The 16,987-nt window shown below is 38.9% G+C and overlaps 1 protein-coding gene across 1 annotated transcript in view; it reads right to left on the bottom strand.

Moving 5' to 3' along the window:
- ARHGAP42 (Rho GTPase activating protein 42) overlaps positions 1-16,987 on the bottom strand; it is a 204,912-nt gene that overhangs the window by 97,917 nt on the left and 90,008 nt on the right. Inside the window, exon 4 of the mRNA XM_042457785.1 lies at positions 2,079-2,150. Within this exon, the coding sequence (XP_042313719.1) occupies positions 2,079-2,150 (72 nt within the window). The remainder of the gene's footprint in view (positions 1-2,078; positions 2,151-16,987) is intronic.

Here is a 16,987-nt window from a genome sequence, read left to right as displayed (position 1 = left end):
ATAGCTTAATTGAGATATTTACCTAAACTGTCTTTTCTTATTTTATTTTATTTTCCTTTAAGGAGATTAATATATCAATTTAACTGGATATACATAATCAGCTCTCTTTCAAGAAGCCCTTGTCAATTTTGTTTTGGATATTTGGCCATTTCTCAGAAATATAATCAATAATTCTTCCCCAATCTTCTTTTTCTATATTGCCTTCCTTCCTTCCCTGATCTGAGTGATATCGAGTGTTTCCTCTGTCTTCCAATTTTTTTGATGCCAAATCCATTTCCATCAAATCCAATAGTTTTAAAACCCATTCTTCCATACCGATTTCCTTACTAACTTTCCAGTATTTGGCATATACTAATCGTGCTGCAGTCAACATATAGAAAATTATTCTTCCATGTTTCCTTTCGGTTTCATCGGGTATCATATTTAACAAAAGGATTTCTGGTTTGAGACTTAAGTTTAACTTGCCAAGAGCCAGCTGTTACAAACTCCATGGTATATGGTCATTTGAGGGCAATTTTTGCAGGTGAGCAGTTACCTGCATTAGTTCCATAGATGTGTCCTATTTCTATAGTGCTAAGAACAACTTTACAAACAATGCAGGAAATGACCTAATTCTAGACAAAATTCTAGATACTTCAAATGATTGCTTGGGGGAAGACAGCAACAAACAACAGTGAAACCATTATGTCTCTCGTGTCTTCAGGTCATCCAACCAGTTTTCCAATGCATGCATGCAAACATACACAAATTATAATACTGAAACACTACTGAAATAAAAAAATCAATGTAAGTAGATTAAAAACTACATCTCCAACCCATTAAAATCCCACTTTTCTGCAGCTTGAATAAAAAGATCTGTTGCCAAAGGCAGCATAATTTTCCATGTTAGATTGCCATATTTACTTCCACATTTAATTAAATACAGCTTACTGTGACATCTAAACTTGGAGAAACTGGTCATTTAGCTCTGTTTTAGTAAAAGTAGCCAGTCTTCAGACCATTGTTTTTGATCTTGGTAATTTCAACTAACAACTATTAAGATTAGCCACAGTCCTGATACAGCAAAGGGAAGCTAAAATGAAAGAGATTTCTAGTCCCTTCCTTACTGCTGTACTCAGGAGGATGGGTGGCATGACAGTAGCTTAGTCTCCAAATGTTATGGTTTAGTACAGACCGGTACAACTTGGCAGAAGGAAGGGGCCAAAATTAAAATAGGTTAATGTCTTCGGGCCACAGATAGGTTTTAATTAAATATTAATTAATAATTAATAATATTATTATTACCAATTATGTCCTTCTCCTCTTCTGCCTGACCTTTTCCACAAGAGAAAGCTGAGCAGCAGAGGAGCATTGCAAGTGTTCACCCATTCTCATCCTCCACTTGGCCTTTTCCTTAGGAGAAAGCTTAGCAGCAGTGGATCCTGGTAGCACAAGTATCTGCCTATCCTCCTCCGCCATCACCTCCTGGCCTCCTCCTCAGGAGAAAGCCAGAGGATGGAGGAGCCTTGCTCGGTAAGCATTTGCCCATCTTCTTCCTCTCCTCAGGAGAAGGCCAAGCAGCCGAAGAGCAGAGGAGTCTTGAAGCCATTCCACCTCTTCATGGGCCACCCAAAATGCTTTGGCAGGCCACATGCAGCCCCCAGGTCATATGTCGTGCAGGCTTGGTTTAGTGCAATGTTCAAATACAGCTGTTTTCAGAACTAAATTAAGTATTAAATAGCACACACACAGTGTGCAATCTTTATCTATTAGATCTGTAAACATTTTCTGAACACAGTGTTTGAGTTACTAGCAAAGTTTTCATTTAAAGATACTGATCTCTCTACCAAAATCTTCAAGTGTACCCACTTCAAAATGATGGGTACAATTTTGCCAATCACTACTATAAATAAATGTTCAGCTTTTCTGCAGCATAAGAGGAAGGTCAGATGTGCACCTCCTGTATCCTCAAACCCTTTAGTCCAATACGAAAATCTACAAAGTTTCCCCCTACCATAGTTTGGCTGTGGGATGTACTAAACAGATTAAACAGTAATTGAATAATATAGCAGAAATAAGAATATTTGAAAGCAACTTACTTTTGCTGCACCTATCTGTTCTTTACGAAATTTCTCCAGTGGTGCTATTAAAACATCATTAGCATTCTGGATCTGGAAAAAAAAAAGACACATATTATTTGAAGACAAACAAGTCCTTTGTTTTTTGTTCTTTTGGCATTTGAGTTCCATTAGCAGTTACTCCAGAAATGGGCAAATCTACAGTACTAAGTAATCCAAGTGCTTCTATCAAATATACAGTGTCAGAAAAGAGGCGATGTGAACAGGGGCAAAGGGCTTATTCATTCTTTCTGGCTTGCTAAACTAAGACATGATCCTTTCAGCCAGGATCTGAGTCCTAAAATAATTTTATTTTAGGCCCACCTGCAGTCAACTGTGATGTCCCAATTTTTCTCCAAGGAATATTTCTGGACAATATGAGATGAGATATTAAAGGAGAAGGCAGCAGGAAACTTTCTTCCACACTGGATACAAACTCTCTTTCGATCTAATGCAGGGCTTTAATTTATGCACCATATTTTGAATGCATGTATTTTGGATCGACAATACTACCAATAGGGTAAACTAGTTAAATAATGATTTAAATCTGTTCTCTCAGCAACTCCCTTAATTTTAATGATTATAGTCATAATTTAATAAATTACATATGGGCTTAGTATAGGACAGGTCAGTCATGTAAATATATTAATACAACCAACAATCCTGTCATTGACCTAAAGAAGATGCCAGCCACAGATACTGGAGAAACTCCAGGAATAAACTCTTCTAGAACATGGCCACATAGCCCAAAAAATCCACAGAAAACTATGGATGCCGGCCATGAAAGCCTTAGACTTCACAAATCCTGTCATTAACCATTTATTCATCTATCAGATTGCAATTAACTGATACACTAACTTATTCCTTAGGTCAATAACAAAACATGATTGAAAATGTTGATTTAAGCTCCAAAAGAAAAATACATTTATGTCCCTTAAGATTATATTACACACTCAGACACAAACATGAATACAAACATAAAAACATATAGTACATTTAGTAAATGTAGCACCTTTTCACACACTATAGTTCAGTATAGCTTAGCAATACAATGGTAGAGTGCAGCATTAAAACTGGAGGATGGGTGCATGCTTGTATATGTGGAACCACTTTGTGTCAGTTGGTATGTGCCTTTTACATTGTCTATATGTCATAGTGAACGGCTTTGGTAGGTCTGGGGGTTAAATTTCTGTCCCATTGAATATTTGGAGATGGTGGTGCTGCATTGACTGTCCCAAATAAGGACAAAACCCAAACATGAACAAGTTGAGTTTGACGTATGGCAACCCCATGAATGAGACCTTCAAGCCTCTTCAACTGTCCTGCTTAGGTCTTCAGAGTCATAGCCATATCTTCCTTGATTGAGTCTATCCATTTGGAACCTGGTCTTCCTCCTTTTTCTTCTGCCTCCTACCACACTGAGCACTCAGTGGTTTGTGGGACTTGGTGGTGGTGGTAGCATTGGTTTTCCTTTAGTTAGTGGCATCTAAGGCAGAGATTGAAGACAGTGAGCAGTTTGTAGGGCTCGGCGGCTGCTACAAGGTTGCTTCTTTCTCAGCTAGCAGCATCCAGGGGCCAGAGGCCAAGTGGCTATTGCCACTCACTTTCAGCATGACAGCCATTGGCTGGCCTGCTTGACTTTATCCTCAGCAATGGTGATTGCTTCAGGTTCTCCTCCACTGGCCACAGTACCTGGTTTGCTACTTCATGCTGGGAGGCAGGCTGGCTGGTGCAGAAGAAGCATCTGGGGTGTTGGGGGTTGTTGAGCTATAAGAAGAATTGTGGGGAAAGGTGGTGGAGGGTGGTTGGCTGCAGATTTGGTGCTCAGTATTGGCTGTGGAGGACTCCATGGCCTTGTTGGGGAAAACCCCTCCAAACTACCTACACTGACACCCATGACTGCTGGGCTAGGTGAGAAAGTACACACAAGGGAAGGGCCCACTGTATAGTATACATATTAAAATTAATATAGCAGCCCAGGTGGAGTTTTTGCTTGTTAAATATGTAAGAAAGTTTTGAAGATGCCTAAAGAGATAGAAAGACAGACTGTGGATTGATATATTCCCATATGGAGGGAACCAACACCAAAAAGTCCTGCTATCTGGTCACCAGCTGAATAATCCCTGAAGAAGAGAGTAAAAAGAGCAGAGCCTCAAAGGAAAATCTTAACAAATGGACAGATTTATAAGGAAAAAGTCATCTTTCTGTTCCCTCCAAGGCTAAGAAGTAGCAGATTATGAAAATAACTTGTGTACTTAAATAATTCATGCAAATTGCAAAATGCAGTTTTTTAACACTGAATTTGGGTTAGCTTGAGGAAGGATATTGATGAATGCCTGATTAAAAAATGTTCCAAATTAAGGTGGGGTTTCCTCCTAAATTAAGGATTGTTTTGCACAATATGATTTCTTGCCAACTATGGTGTCCCCCCTCCTCTCCATTTATTACCAGCAAACTCTCTGGATGTGAAATCTAAATAGTCATTCCATCTGTCCCAAGACTCTGCATTTGCAAGGCTGAAAGAGTCTTTTTGTTTAAAGCTTATAAATATTTGAAGAGGAAAAAACATTGTTACGCTTAAGCTCCCAGAACTGCAGTTATTTGAGAGTAATTAAGTTTTAGTGTTTGAACACTTGTGTATTTCAGTGCTAATTGTAGGATATGAAGGCAAGGCTAGTGTTGGAAACAAAGTTTAACATAGTTATCCCCTTGCAAACCCCCAAACCATTTCTTTTTGGAGGATAATCTCTTTCTGTTATAATCACCTTCTAAGCTTATGAGTACTTAATATGCCAAATGAATTGTTAAGGATATTTTGATAGCTGGTGCTTAAAGCCAGTCTGCTGAACTCGGGAAGAGATGTTAACATATTAGTAATTATTCCCAAAAACAATTGCAGACTGCAGTCTTTACACATATGGAGCAAGAAAGTGACTGGATAATGCACATGAAGTCAATGAGTCCTCTTTAAACTATTGTATTGGTATGTTTATGACCTAATCACAACTTTTAAATTTTAATGCAGTGTTTTCTAACTGGAGAAAGTTCTGTAAAGACGATGGTTGCGTCACAGGATAGTTTTGAAGCCCAACTATTCTTGAATATCCTCAGCTCTGTAAACCAATGTTATAGAGCTTTAGTGTATCTGGCCCCTTATGTCTCTTTAGATTCATCTTACATGTTGTTGTTGTTTTTTTTAAAAAAAGACAATTTTAACCCTGCAATGCAATGTATATTTTACAATGTAGTTGTTGCTTATATTTTATGTTTATATGTTTTTATATGAACTACTTTTTGCAATGGTATACGCTATACAAAAATAAACTTATTATTATTAATATTAATAACTGGAGAAGGCAAATTCTGAGAAGATACCATACATCCTTGGAGAGCTCAACTTGGGAAATATTTTCAGTCATGCCCTTTCTCAGCATAAGGACTATGGAAAAATCACTGCTTGATATTAATTCATTAATTCAGATGTTTCTATCTATTATCTCAACTCACAAGAAACTGCAATTAAACACCAAACTAAATATAACATTTAGTGGCCTGGGGTTCTATAATTCATCACATTTCATTGGGGTGGATGCCCTTCCCTTTGTCACAATGAGAAATACAGAAAGGACTCAGGAAAAGAAATATTGGAGTTGGAGAAAATGAACCACATGGCTCTGTTTTTAGGCAGGCCAATCTATATCATTTTTTTTTTTTTTTGGAAAGACAACAGGGAACGGGGAGAAAGACAGAACTTTTTGAAATCCAGGTCAGACTAGTTTTTAAAATAAATCTCCCTTCCACTGAAGTAGGGTCTTCCTCTGCTGCTTTTTGCACTTCAGAGGGGAAATACTGGGTAATATTTCTTCCATTCCTGGCAAATTTTTATATTTATTTTGCTAGACAGGTAGATAGCTAATGTTGTATTAAATATGCAACAATTTTAAACGTAATTATAATAGAACTATAATTAAAAGGCCCATGGGTTTGAGCATTTGAAAATAAGAAAACAGGATAAACCATACAATTAGTTAAATGCCGTTAAGTGTTGCAGACACTGATGAGGAGGAGGATGCTGTCCACCAATGACGTTAATGTTGGAGAGGAGTTTTATACATTGCATCATCATCAATGTATGGCAATGACATCTGCAAAACTAACTGTGGCCTCCATTCAGCACCAGCATACCATAACTATCGGCATAAAGACCTACATTACACTCTCCCCCAACTTATTGAAAAGCCCCTAAAACTGCACTACATGGCACTTCTATGCATCACAGAGAGCAGATGGGCTCAGAGAAGCATCCAGCTACGTTCTCATAGCCAAATATGAAATTATCGCAGCAGCACTGAGACTCCAGGAGGACCCTGGTGGATTTTAGTAGTGATGTCATTAGCTTGAATCAGGCTACAGGGATGCAGCAAGGTACTTTTTGAAGCCTGCCTGTTTACCACAAAACACAAAATGACCCTACAGAATGGCTTCAGCTGATTTTTGTTCATAATGCCACATTGTGACATCTACTCTGATTCAACACTTTATACGTATTCATCTGGAATACTGTCATGTCACACCAGAATATTGCAAAAAAGAAAGAATAGGTTTGCATAGCTTTGAACAATGTCTGAAATATGTAATATTTTCTAGGTTAATTTTATTAAATTTCATGACACCAACTTCCAGAATGATATCTGGGGTAATCTGTAGTAACAAATATTACAGAAAGGCTTGTGGCACATGGCCAAAAAGATTTATTATGGCACAAGCTTTCATGATTGAGTCAAAGGCTTTTATGGCCGGCATCCATAGTTTTTTGTGGGGTTTTCGGGCTATGTGGCCATGTTCTAGAAGAGTTTCTTTCTGACGTTTCGCCAGCATCTGTAGCTGGCATCTTCAGAGAATGCTTGCCTGGAAAGGTATGTATATACTGTGTGACCCTGGGAAGGCAGGAGTGATTTGCATGTATATTGGTCTGTTGCTAATGGCAGGCCTCAGGGTGGGAGGGTATGCAAAAGAGGATAGGTATCTGCTGGATTTCATGATTGACTTAACACTTCATCAGATGAACAAGTATTAACTTTAGCTGACAAGTATACAGCTTTATGTAGAATTACCACAGACTATATTTTTGCATTTTGCTGCCATCTGAGGACATCACTTAATCCTTTTTTTCTTCATCTCTACATCAGTAGCAGAGGCAGTGAGCCTGAACATAGACACGCAAGAAGACAGGAATAACATTCATTTCATCTGATGAAATGAATTCAAGTCTATGAACCTTATGCCTTAATAATGAACCTGTTAATCTTTTTAAATGGTGCCACAGAGGTTTGCTTTATGCTCCCAATTTCCCCTTAAAGTTTTCCTTGTCTGCTTCTGACCAATTCTTGTCTCTTAAAGGATGTCTTCAGAAACAGAAACAGTAGCTGACATAACAGCTCCTGCTGCTCCCATGTCTGCTGTCTGTAATTCTGCATGGCAGGAAAAAGAATAAAGATTTAGGATGATCAGCTTTATTTCAACACTTTTCTTTATCTCTCTTTATTATTAACAATGAGGTACTGCCCATGTGAATGGCAGTTTCATTTTTTTTTAAAGTCTCTGCCTGCAAGAAATTTACCATCTAAAAATCTTGTGTAGTATTAAATTTTCTGAAAGCTTGAAAAAACAGGCTAACAGAATAAGGATTTTCTATTCATTATCCTTACATTGAGCACCACTGACCCACAAAAAACTGTTCCAGGGTTAAGGAACCACAGCAGAATGCATGCAAGCATAACTGTTGTACTGGAAGAATGTAGTTAAAAGTTGTCTCTTACACAGAGCTTTCATGAATGAACATGTCCAGGCACCCAGCCAAAATCAGCATAGTTGTTTGTAATGGTACCATGCCCAGGAGTCTTAAACTTGAGACTACTGTGCAATCCTGTATTCAGGAAAGGCAAGACACAGATTTACATCACACAGATCATAAAATATCCTAGAAGTGAATCAAAAGTGTGTTAAATATAATATGAAGGGATGGCCCAATGGAGATTTATAGACTGGATTGAATCCTCATGGGAACTTTTTTTAGTCTCTAGCAAGCCTAAATTTTAAAATCAAGCTGTGCTATGTACTTTATCCACAGTTGTACTCACAGCCAGGAAGAAAACTTGTTACCAGATTTAAAGGACCACAGATAATGCAAACCAACCCTTTAGCTCTTCTGAATTATGGATTCAGTTCCCTATATTTGAAAACATAGGACTTTATCACACAGTTTAAAAAACTGACTTACAGCTGCCAAATTCAATTCAAGTTCTAGATACATTCAGATTTTATCGCACACGTTTTTGTCGCCACCACTGCTGGGCAGATGCATCCCAGGTAACATTCAGCTAGAATCCAAGTTCAGACAGCCTCTTTTCAAAGCAGGGAACTTCCTGGCTTTGCAAATGAGCCAGCTGGACTCGGATTCTAGCTGTCTGTTACTTGGAATGCAACTGTCTGCAGTGTTGGCGGCAAAAATGTGTGCAATAAAATCTGAATGTATGCCAAATTTGAATTGAATTTGGCAGTGGTAAGTCAGTTTTTTAAACTGTGTGATAAAGTCCATAAACTCCACAACTGTCATATTATCACTGCTAAAAGATGCCACCAAGTACTACAAAGTCTAGCAATTCATCAGCCTGATCAATTCTAAAGCAAGACATACCTCCAAGAACTGAATAGTTAACTGGAAACTTCTGTGGCCAACATAAAAACTCAAACTAACCATTCCTGCATTAAGAGATAACAAAGCTATGATCAAGGTTCATCCTAAAACCTGGACTCAAATTTAATTTAGGAACAGTTTACCAAAAACAAATCTAAAATTGTTTTGGTTAACAAGTCTGGCCCCCTCCCTGTTCTCCTTTCATTGAGAGACAAAAACTTTTTTTTTAAAGCAGACTTTTAATACATAATTTCACCCAAGGAGGCTTCTTATTGGAGTGTTTGCTTTTGCATGTTGTCAATTATTTTATATTTTAATATAGTATGTTTTAAATGATTTTATATGTTTAACTTGTTATATATACTAATGTGATGTTTTTAATTCTGTTTTTAAAACTACTTTTTTTAAGTGAGCTGTCTTGCAACCAGTTTAGGGAAAAAAATGACATAAGAAAATAATAAGTAAATAATAAACTGCAGTTGATAAAAATTAAGGATACTGTATGTTTAGATGCACTTTTAAAACATTCCTCTTAAAGAATAACAGGACTTAGATGGATAACAGTACTGTAAAATTAAGGATTTTGATATGACCAGTGCATAAGTCCAAGGTAAAATTTAGGGGCGTATAACAAAGGATATAAAGGATGAAGCAAAGGAAAACAATGCCAAGAACGTACAAAATTCTGGCAGGCATAACTGTTTATGCTCACCCTAAAGGCTAATGCTTCTTTTAGGTTCTCCTAGCACAGACTATGGCGATTATCGCACAGAGCCTTACTATCCCTGAAACGTGGCTAAATTGCCTGTATAGTGTGAGGCTCTGAGAGCCAATCATGATTGCCTCCTGCGATTTAATCATCATAGAGGCATCCTGCTACTCTCTCATCATTAAAGCATTCACGGAGCAGCCATTTCTCCAATAACGGAAGTTCCTGTTGTTAAAAATGGCTGCTCTATGAACTCTTTGATGACGGAAGAAGAGCAGAACACCTCAATGATAATTAAATCATGGGAGGAAAGCACGATTGGTTATCACACTCGTGCTTTTTACAGATGATTTAGCCATGTTTCAGGGATAGTAAGGCTCCAAGATCTCACCTTTTGACCCTCCACTCAGAGAAGGGGATGATTCCTCTTTTGATAAGAGGTACAGTACTTACACTGGCCCGTGAATAAGTCAAACCAGTTTTTTGGGGTCAATATTTTTACTAAAATTTCTAGACTTATACATCAGTATACAGCTAGCCACAAAACAGAAGCTGACCTCCAGCACATTATTTTTATTCACCTTCAACTCTGGCCTGCCTTTCCAGGCTGCAGTAAGTTTTTTCATTAAGATAAAGTGTACGAAGCACATCTGAACTCTTCAAAGTTCCATTTTAAAAGCTGATTAAAAACAACTGCTAACATTTTGGAAAACAATTGTCTTCAACTACAAGAGAACATGGACTCATTTTAGCAGAGCTTTTGTGGAAAAGACTCGAAACTGAGAAATGGATTATTTTTATAAATGAAAAAGAGCCAGTGGCTTTGCCATTTGGAATCCCATGCTACTATCAGCTTTGGCTGAACCCAGCCTAGCAACATTATCTCTCCCACTCCCAAAGAGGAAGTGTTTCAAGACAGAGAGCAAGAAGCTCTGCAGTGCACCTTAAAAAAATAAAATAAGGAGACACAATTTTGAATGCTACAGAAGGTGTGCTTTGCTTTGAGGCCTTAGTCAGTGGTGTTAGGTTTCACTCTAATGTGTGCTGTGCTACTTACTGAACAAAGTGAAAAGCAATAAAGAATAATCTTAAGTGTATATCATACTCTGCAATCAATACCATTTGTAATATCTTTTCTGGCAGGGAGGTTGCAAAGGGGGGTTTCTGTGCAGCAAAGTTAAAACCCATCTTTACACACACTGCAGGCTAAACATCAAAAAGCTTTCTGCCTGGCAGTTTCTGTTGTGTTTTCTTTATAATGGGGAGGATTAATCATAGCACCTCAATGGTCAGAAACAAAAGGGAATTGAGGATTTTAACCTAACCAGGTGTGGGCACAAATACCGAAGACTTACATCAAAAGCTTCTTGAGTGACCGGGCTAAAAACCAAAAGCAATGGCAACACAGGAAAGGAAAAAAAGTTTTAAAAAAGGACTCTTCAAAACTATAGAAATTTTGCTGATTTAAGACTTTGTTATTTCCGCACCCTGCTTGGCCATGGAAACCCACTGGGTGTCCTTGGGCATGACACACACACTCAGCCTCAAAGGAAGGCAAGGACTTTTTTGCCACATGCTGTGAGTGCAGAGAACAAAACCCATTTTCCTTGGTCCAGTACTGCTGTCTGCTGTGTCTACCTTTTTATTGTAGACACAGAGATCCATATTCACCCTTCAGGCAGAGAGAGACAAGTAATACAGAGGCCTTGGCAATGCACTTTTCCACCCCAAAGCTCAGCTGAGACAAAGCTTGGGAAAGCTATTCCTTTCTGATGCAATATTCATAATCCCCTGGCCAATGTGGCCACTGCTGAGAATACTGACAAGAGAAGTTCAAAAATACAACATTTCCAGTCTCTGGTCTAAGACTAATAACCACATCCTTGGAGACTAATAATCTAATCACAGATTCACTATGAAGTCTGTTCTTTGAGTTAAGTAAAGGCAGGGCATCACATCCAAACAACAAAATGACTCTTATTCTATTAGTTTCAAGACATTCCAATCATATCCAGACCTTCCTAGAATTGGAGGACCTGAAGATGGCAGTGCAAGTGCTGGTAAAATCAAGATTAGACTTCTGCAATGTGTTCTATATTGGGCTACCTTTGTTCCAAGTCTGGAAACTCCTCCTGGTTTAGAATACTGTATGGCAGCTAGATTGATTATGAGTACATCCAGGTACACATTACACCAACCTTAAAACACTCCACTGGCTGCCAATTGGTTTCCAGGCAAAGTATAAAGTGTTGGAATGACCTGCCGGAATAGATATGACAGCTGAAAACACTGACTGCATTTAATCTCTTCCAGCAAGCCTATCCAGTTTTAAATCATGGCTTCTTGATTTGTATATGAACTCTTATGAGTGTATTTTAATGATTTAATAGTATTGTATTTTAACTGTAGGTTTATGTGTTTTTGTGTTTTGTATTTTAACATGCTGTAACCTCACCACGGGAAGAGGTAGGAAATAAATAATAATAATTCTATTCTCCCATTCTTCAAATGGAAAAAAAGACTACCAAAGCCTGCATAGCACCCACCACCCACTCTACAGCTGATGTGGCCTCCCCATGCTCCCCACATTGTTTGTTTTATAGTACCTGAAGGGGGAGATTTGCAGCATGTCAGGCCCCTACATGCCTCAAAGGCAGCACTCACACAAGCATCATCCTTTTCAAGTGGTTATCGGGATGCTCATGAATTCCAAGATCACTGTTTGCTTTGTACAGAGCACCTTTTTTCCCACAACAGGGTACTAAATGCATCCATTGACTAAACAAATAGACTTTAGAATCTGTCCTTCCTGACAAAATATTTTGGAGTGGGTAGGGAGGTGAATTCTCTATGAAGGAGAACATGTCTTTCATGCTAAAGTCTCCAGATTCTGTTCCTGAGATCTCCATTTAAGAAGAAAAATAAGCAGCAGTACTAGGGAGAAAATCTTTATTGGAAAGCCACTAGTAACTGAAAAAGACAGTACTAGGCTTATAATAGTAGTGGTCCAATGAGATAGAAAGCAATGTCATAGAACAATAACTCTGAAATATCTTTGGGCTTTATTATTATTATTTTTAAACTTTATTTCTAAAGCGATGTAATTATACACAGCGCTGTACAAAGTCGGTAAAATTAAAGAGTATATAAAAGCCTGTCCAAGGCGTACACTCTAAGATAGTAACAATTAAAAGAGGAATAGATAACATTACCATATAGAAAAGAAAAACAAATTAAAAACATCAAATATAAAAACAAATCACATCAAATATTATCAGACAGCCAGATGACAATCACAAATTCCCTGAGAACGCTTCCCTAAACAATATGGTTTTCAGCTCAGCCTTAAAGCTGGTTAGGGAAGTGATGAGCCATGCATGCAGAGGAAGAAGGTTCCAGGAATGAGGGGCAGCAAGAGAGAAGGGACGGATCCGGGACAGGGCAGAGAAGATCCTGGGTTGAGAGAGGAGACTTTGGCTACCAGAATGGAGAGTGCGAGTAGGGATGTAGGGAGAGAGAAGATCAGTTAAATAAAGAGGGGCCAGCCCATGCAGGGCTTTAAAGGTGAGTAGCAAAAGTTTGTACCTGATGCGGAAAGGAAAAGGGAGCCAGTGAAGGGAGGACAACAGAGGGGAGACATGATCATAACGGCGAGCGAGTGAAATAATGCGTGCAGCTGAATGCTGAACAGAAATTAATGGGTGGAGATGAGAGAGGGGAAGCCCTGCCAGGAGGAGGTTACAGTAGTCTAGTCGTGAGACCACTAGGGCATGGACCAGTGTCTTTGCAGTAGAAGCTGAGAGATATGGATGGATTTTGGCAATATTATAGAGAAAAAATCTACAGACTTTGGCTGTAGTCTGGATCTGGGGGATAAATGACAAAGAGGAGTCAAAGATGAAACCAAGACTACGGGCTTCCTGGACCGGCTGGATAGAGATGTTATTGACAGAAATAGAAAAGGAGTAGTGAAGGGTGGGCTTAGGAGGGAAAACAAGAAGCTCGGTCTTGGACATATTGAGCTTCAGACGCCGATGGTGCATCCAGTGGGAGACAGCTGTTAAACAGGATGACACTTGCTGCTCTAGCTCTGGTGAAAGATTAGGGGTGGAAAGGTTCAGCTGGGTATCATCGGCGTAGAGATGGTAGGAGAAACCAAAAGAACTGATAAGTTTGCCAAGGGAGAGTGTGTATAAAGAGAACAGAAGGGGATAAATAGTATCACTATTTGTGACCAATAACCGAAGTTCCCATAATCATCTGTGCATAAATGATTCCAATAATATTCATTAGAGACTAATAATTCAGCTAAAAATGGAACATTTTATGTCACTGTTAAACAGTAGTTAAAAATAAAAACAACAGTTAAGGAAGGAACTGTCCTTAAGCAATTTACTGTGGGGCAAAAGAACAGTTGAACACTTAAGTATATTATATGATACTAGCATACCTGACTGATTCTCATGATAAATTAGTCAATTCTTGCAAATGCACACAGAGAAAAGAGAAAATAAATCTTTAAACACCTATATAATAATGAACAGGAATTGAAACAAAGCTCATCCTTGCTTGAACAGCAGCTCTGCTATGGATTTTAGTCTCTTGGATTAAAAACATATGGCGTTTTATCAATCGATATGTTTTAGTGTACTGCTGTTCCATAGGAAAGAACATCAAAGTTTTTAAAACATGGCAATGCTGACCTCTAATTTTCATCTTCTTCCTTCCATGCTAGGGACTCTGGTCAATGACCCATCATTTGGCCAAGGTCAAATATTGGCATGTTACAGAGCGCCCAAAAATGGCACTCTGGCGGAGCCGCTGATTGCTGCGTCCAGGAACCGCAGCTGACAAACAGCACGATTCCCGGATGCAACAGAAAGAAGCTGCTTTTTGTGGCTTCTTTTTGCACCCCGGAAGTTGCGCCGCAAGTCGCTAGTCGCACACTCGCGGCATCACTTTCGCCGCGTGACGTGCGGATGCTAGGCGTCCACGACTTCAAGATGGCGGAACCCATGCGGAACGGGCCATTGTCAGTTATTCTCGGAGATATATGGAAATATGTGGTTGTCTCATGTATGGAAATATGTGGCCAAGTTGTTTCTAACTTATGTCAACCCTCTTATGGAATTTTCTTCATAGTTTTTTTTCAGAGGGGGTTTGTCATTGCCCTCCTCGGAAGCTGAGAGAGTTTACTTGCCCAGGTTCACCCAATGGGTTTGTATGGCTGAAAAGGGATTTGAATCATGGTTTCCCAAAGTCCTAGGCAAACCACTACACCACACTGGCTCATTGTGTAGAAGTAGCCACATACAAATAGTTATTATATTGGCACAGAGGACAAGTTCACAGAAGAACAGGCTAAATGAGTCCACTGCTTTTATTATGAGAACAAACATTACTACCCCATAAAACTGATCATAATAATAAATTTACAAACTAATGCTTTTAAATATTTGACCACAATAGGCAAATTTTCATGTGTTCAAATGCTAATTCCATCAAACCTGCATTTTTTTAAGCCTAGCACTTAGGTTTATAAAATGGCTTGTTAGGACAGAATAACAACAAAATATTTACATTGACCGGTTGATAACAATATCAGCCTTAGTCTCTGGTGCTCCAACGCATAACTCTGGACACAGAAATAGGTGTTGTTGTTGTTGTTGTTGTTGTGTGCCTTGAGATCATATCCGACTCATGGCATCCTTGAGGTGAACCTATCATGGCATTTCCTGGCAAGATTTGTTCAAAGGAGGTTTGCCATTGCCTTCCTCTGACATTGAGAGCGCGTGACTTGCTCAAGGTCACCCAGTGGATTTCATGGCAGAGTTCCCAACTCTGGTCTTCAGAGTCGCAGTCCAACACTCAACTCATGATGCCACACTGGCTCCCATTTTAAAAAAGGAACCATCCCCTGGTGAAAGGCAAGAGCATAACCTGTCCTGAAAGCACTGAACCCCTTTCTAGTCTCTCATCCATTCAGCCTTTAGTATGAGCACATACAGTTATGCCTGCTGAAATTTCTTTGGCACTGTTTTCCTTTGCTTCATCCTTTAAATTCTTTGTTACATGCCCCTAAATGCCCTCGACGTAGTCACGGGTCATATCAAAATCCATCATTTTGGATTCAAAATCTGCCCTCAATTTATACATGAGATTGAATTCTAGTCAAGTATATACAGTATGCTTCCATAGATGGATTGTATTTGCTAGACTGGAACTAAATAGAGATGATACCGTTAAAAATAGCTTAATGGTCATAGTGGATCCACAAGGTTAATAGATATAAAAATATCAAAGCCGTCTTTTCCCATAGTAACTGGAATGCATTTTCCTGACAGTTTAATTTTGTCCCTTTTCTGGTTTTCTTCCTCCAGCACATCAAGAGTTTGTTTGCTTTTAATTACAGGAGGGTTTAGTGCTGTTGCTTTTAGGCTCACATTGTTCTTGTTTTATTTGCTTTATTACTTTTGGCTTTGCATATTTAACTGGTTTTAATAGTTTTTATCTTTTGTCTGTCACCTTGATTGCATGCTAGGAAGAATACAAGTAAAATGAATGCATAAACCTTCTTGTTTCATGCAAGATTCATAGGTTGTTAACTTATGTCATAGGTGCCATAAGTGTGTGTGTGTTTCCCAATGCAAGGGGAACACACCTGATTTTGACATAAGAAAAGGCTTTTAGTCCTGCCTTCTTCTCCTGTATTATTTTGCTGGATGTTTCCCACATCAATATGTCTTTTATTTAGCTCTCATGCAACAGGACAAGTTATTTTAATGCTTCAGAGTCATGATTTCTTGTATAATCCACTGAAAACCTCCAAAGAAAGTATTCTGAGGCATTGTTATTTGAACCAGGTCATTCCAGTGCAAACCACTTGGTACATACACCTGCTGTTATTAACAAGAGCCAGTCAGAACAAAATTAAATAAATAAATAATGCAATAAATAAAATAAAAATGGTACAAAAATGCACCAATTATTTTTTTTGCCTCCCCCCATGCGTGTGCACCATCACACGAACACACCACCTGTGATTGCCAATTACCTCCCTCCGCCTGCCCAGCTGCCATCTCAATGGATGCCCCATGTGACTGGCTACAGAGCTGCACGAGTAACACACCACCCGTACGGTGCACTGGTGTGTCAGTGACACATTGGTAATGAACAATCATGGAGGCACCCTTCACCCCATGGCCAGTTGAACTGGCCAGTTTGTGTATGTTTTTATTACATTCATTGTATTATTGGTGACCTGCCATGTTTGTTGTAATTTCATTTCATGGGGTGTGTGATGGCTCAGTGGTGCAGCGGCCACTCAGCTGCCTGTATGCTCAACAAAAGAAAAAAAACAACAACTGTATGGTGAGCAATGGCACCAGCAGCTGCATATTAGTGCAAAATATGGCAGCCAGATTGGTCACCGGTTCATCAAGGTTTGACCATATTACACCTATCTTAAAAGATCTTCACTGGCTC

The sequence above is a fragment of the Sceloporus undulatus genome, chromosome 3 (genome assembly GCF_019175285.1).
Source record: "Sceloporus undulatus isolate JIND9_A2432 ecotype Alabama chromosome 3, SceUnd_v1.1, whole genome shotgun sequence".
Lineage (NCBI taxonomy): Eukaryota > Metazoa > Chordata > Lepidosauria > Squamata > Phrynosomatidae > Sceloporus > Sceloporus undulatus.
The sequence above is the reverse complement of the archived record's forward strand: the minus strand, read 5'-3'. Positions and strand labels throughout refer to the sequence as shown.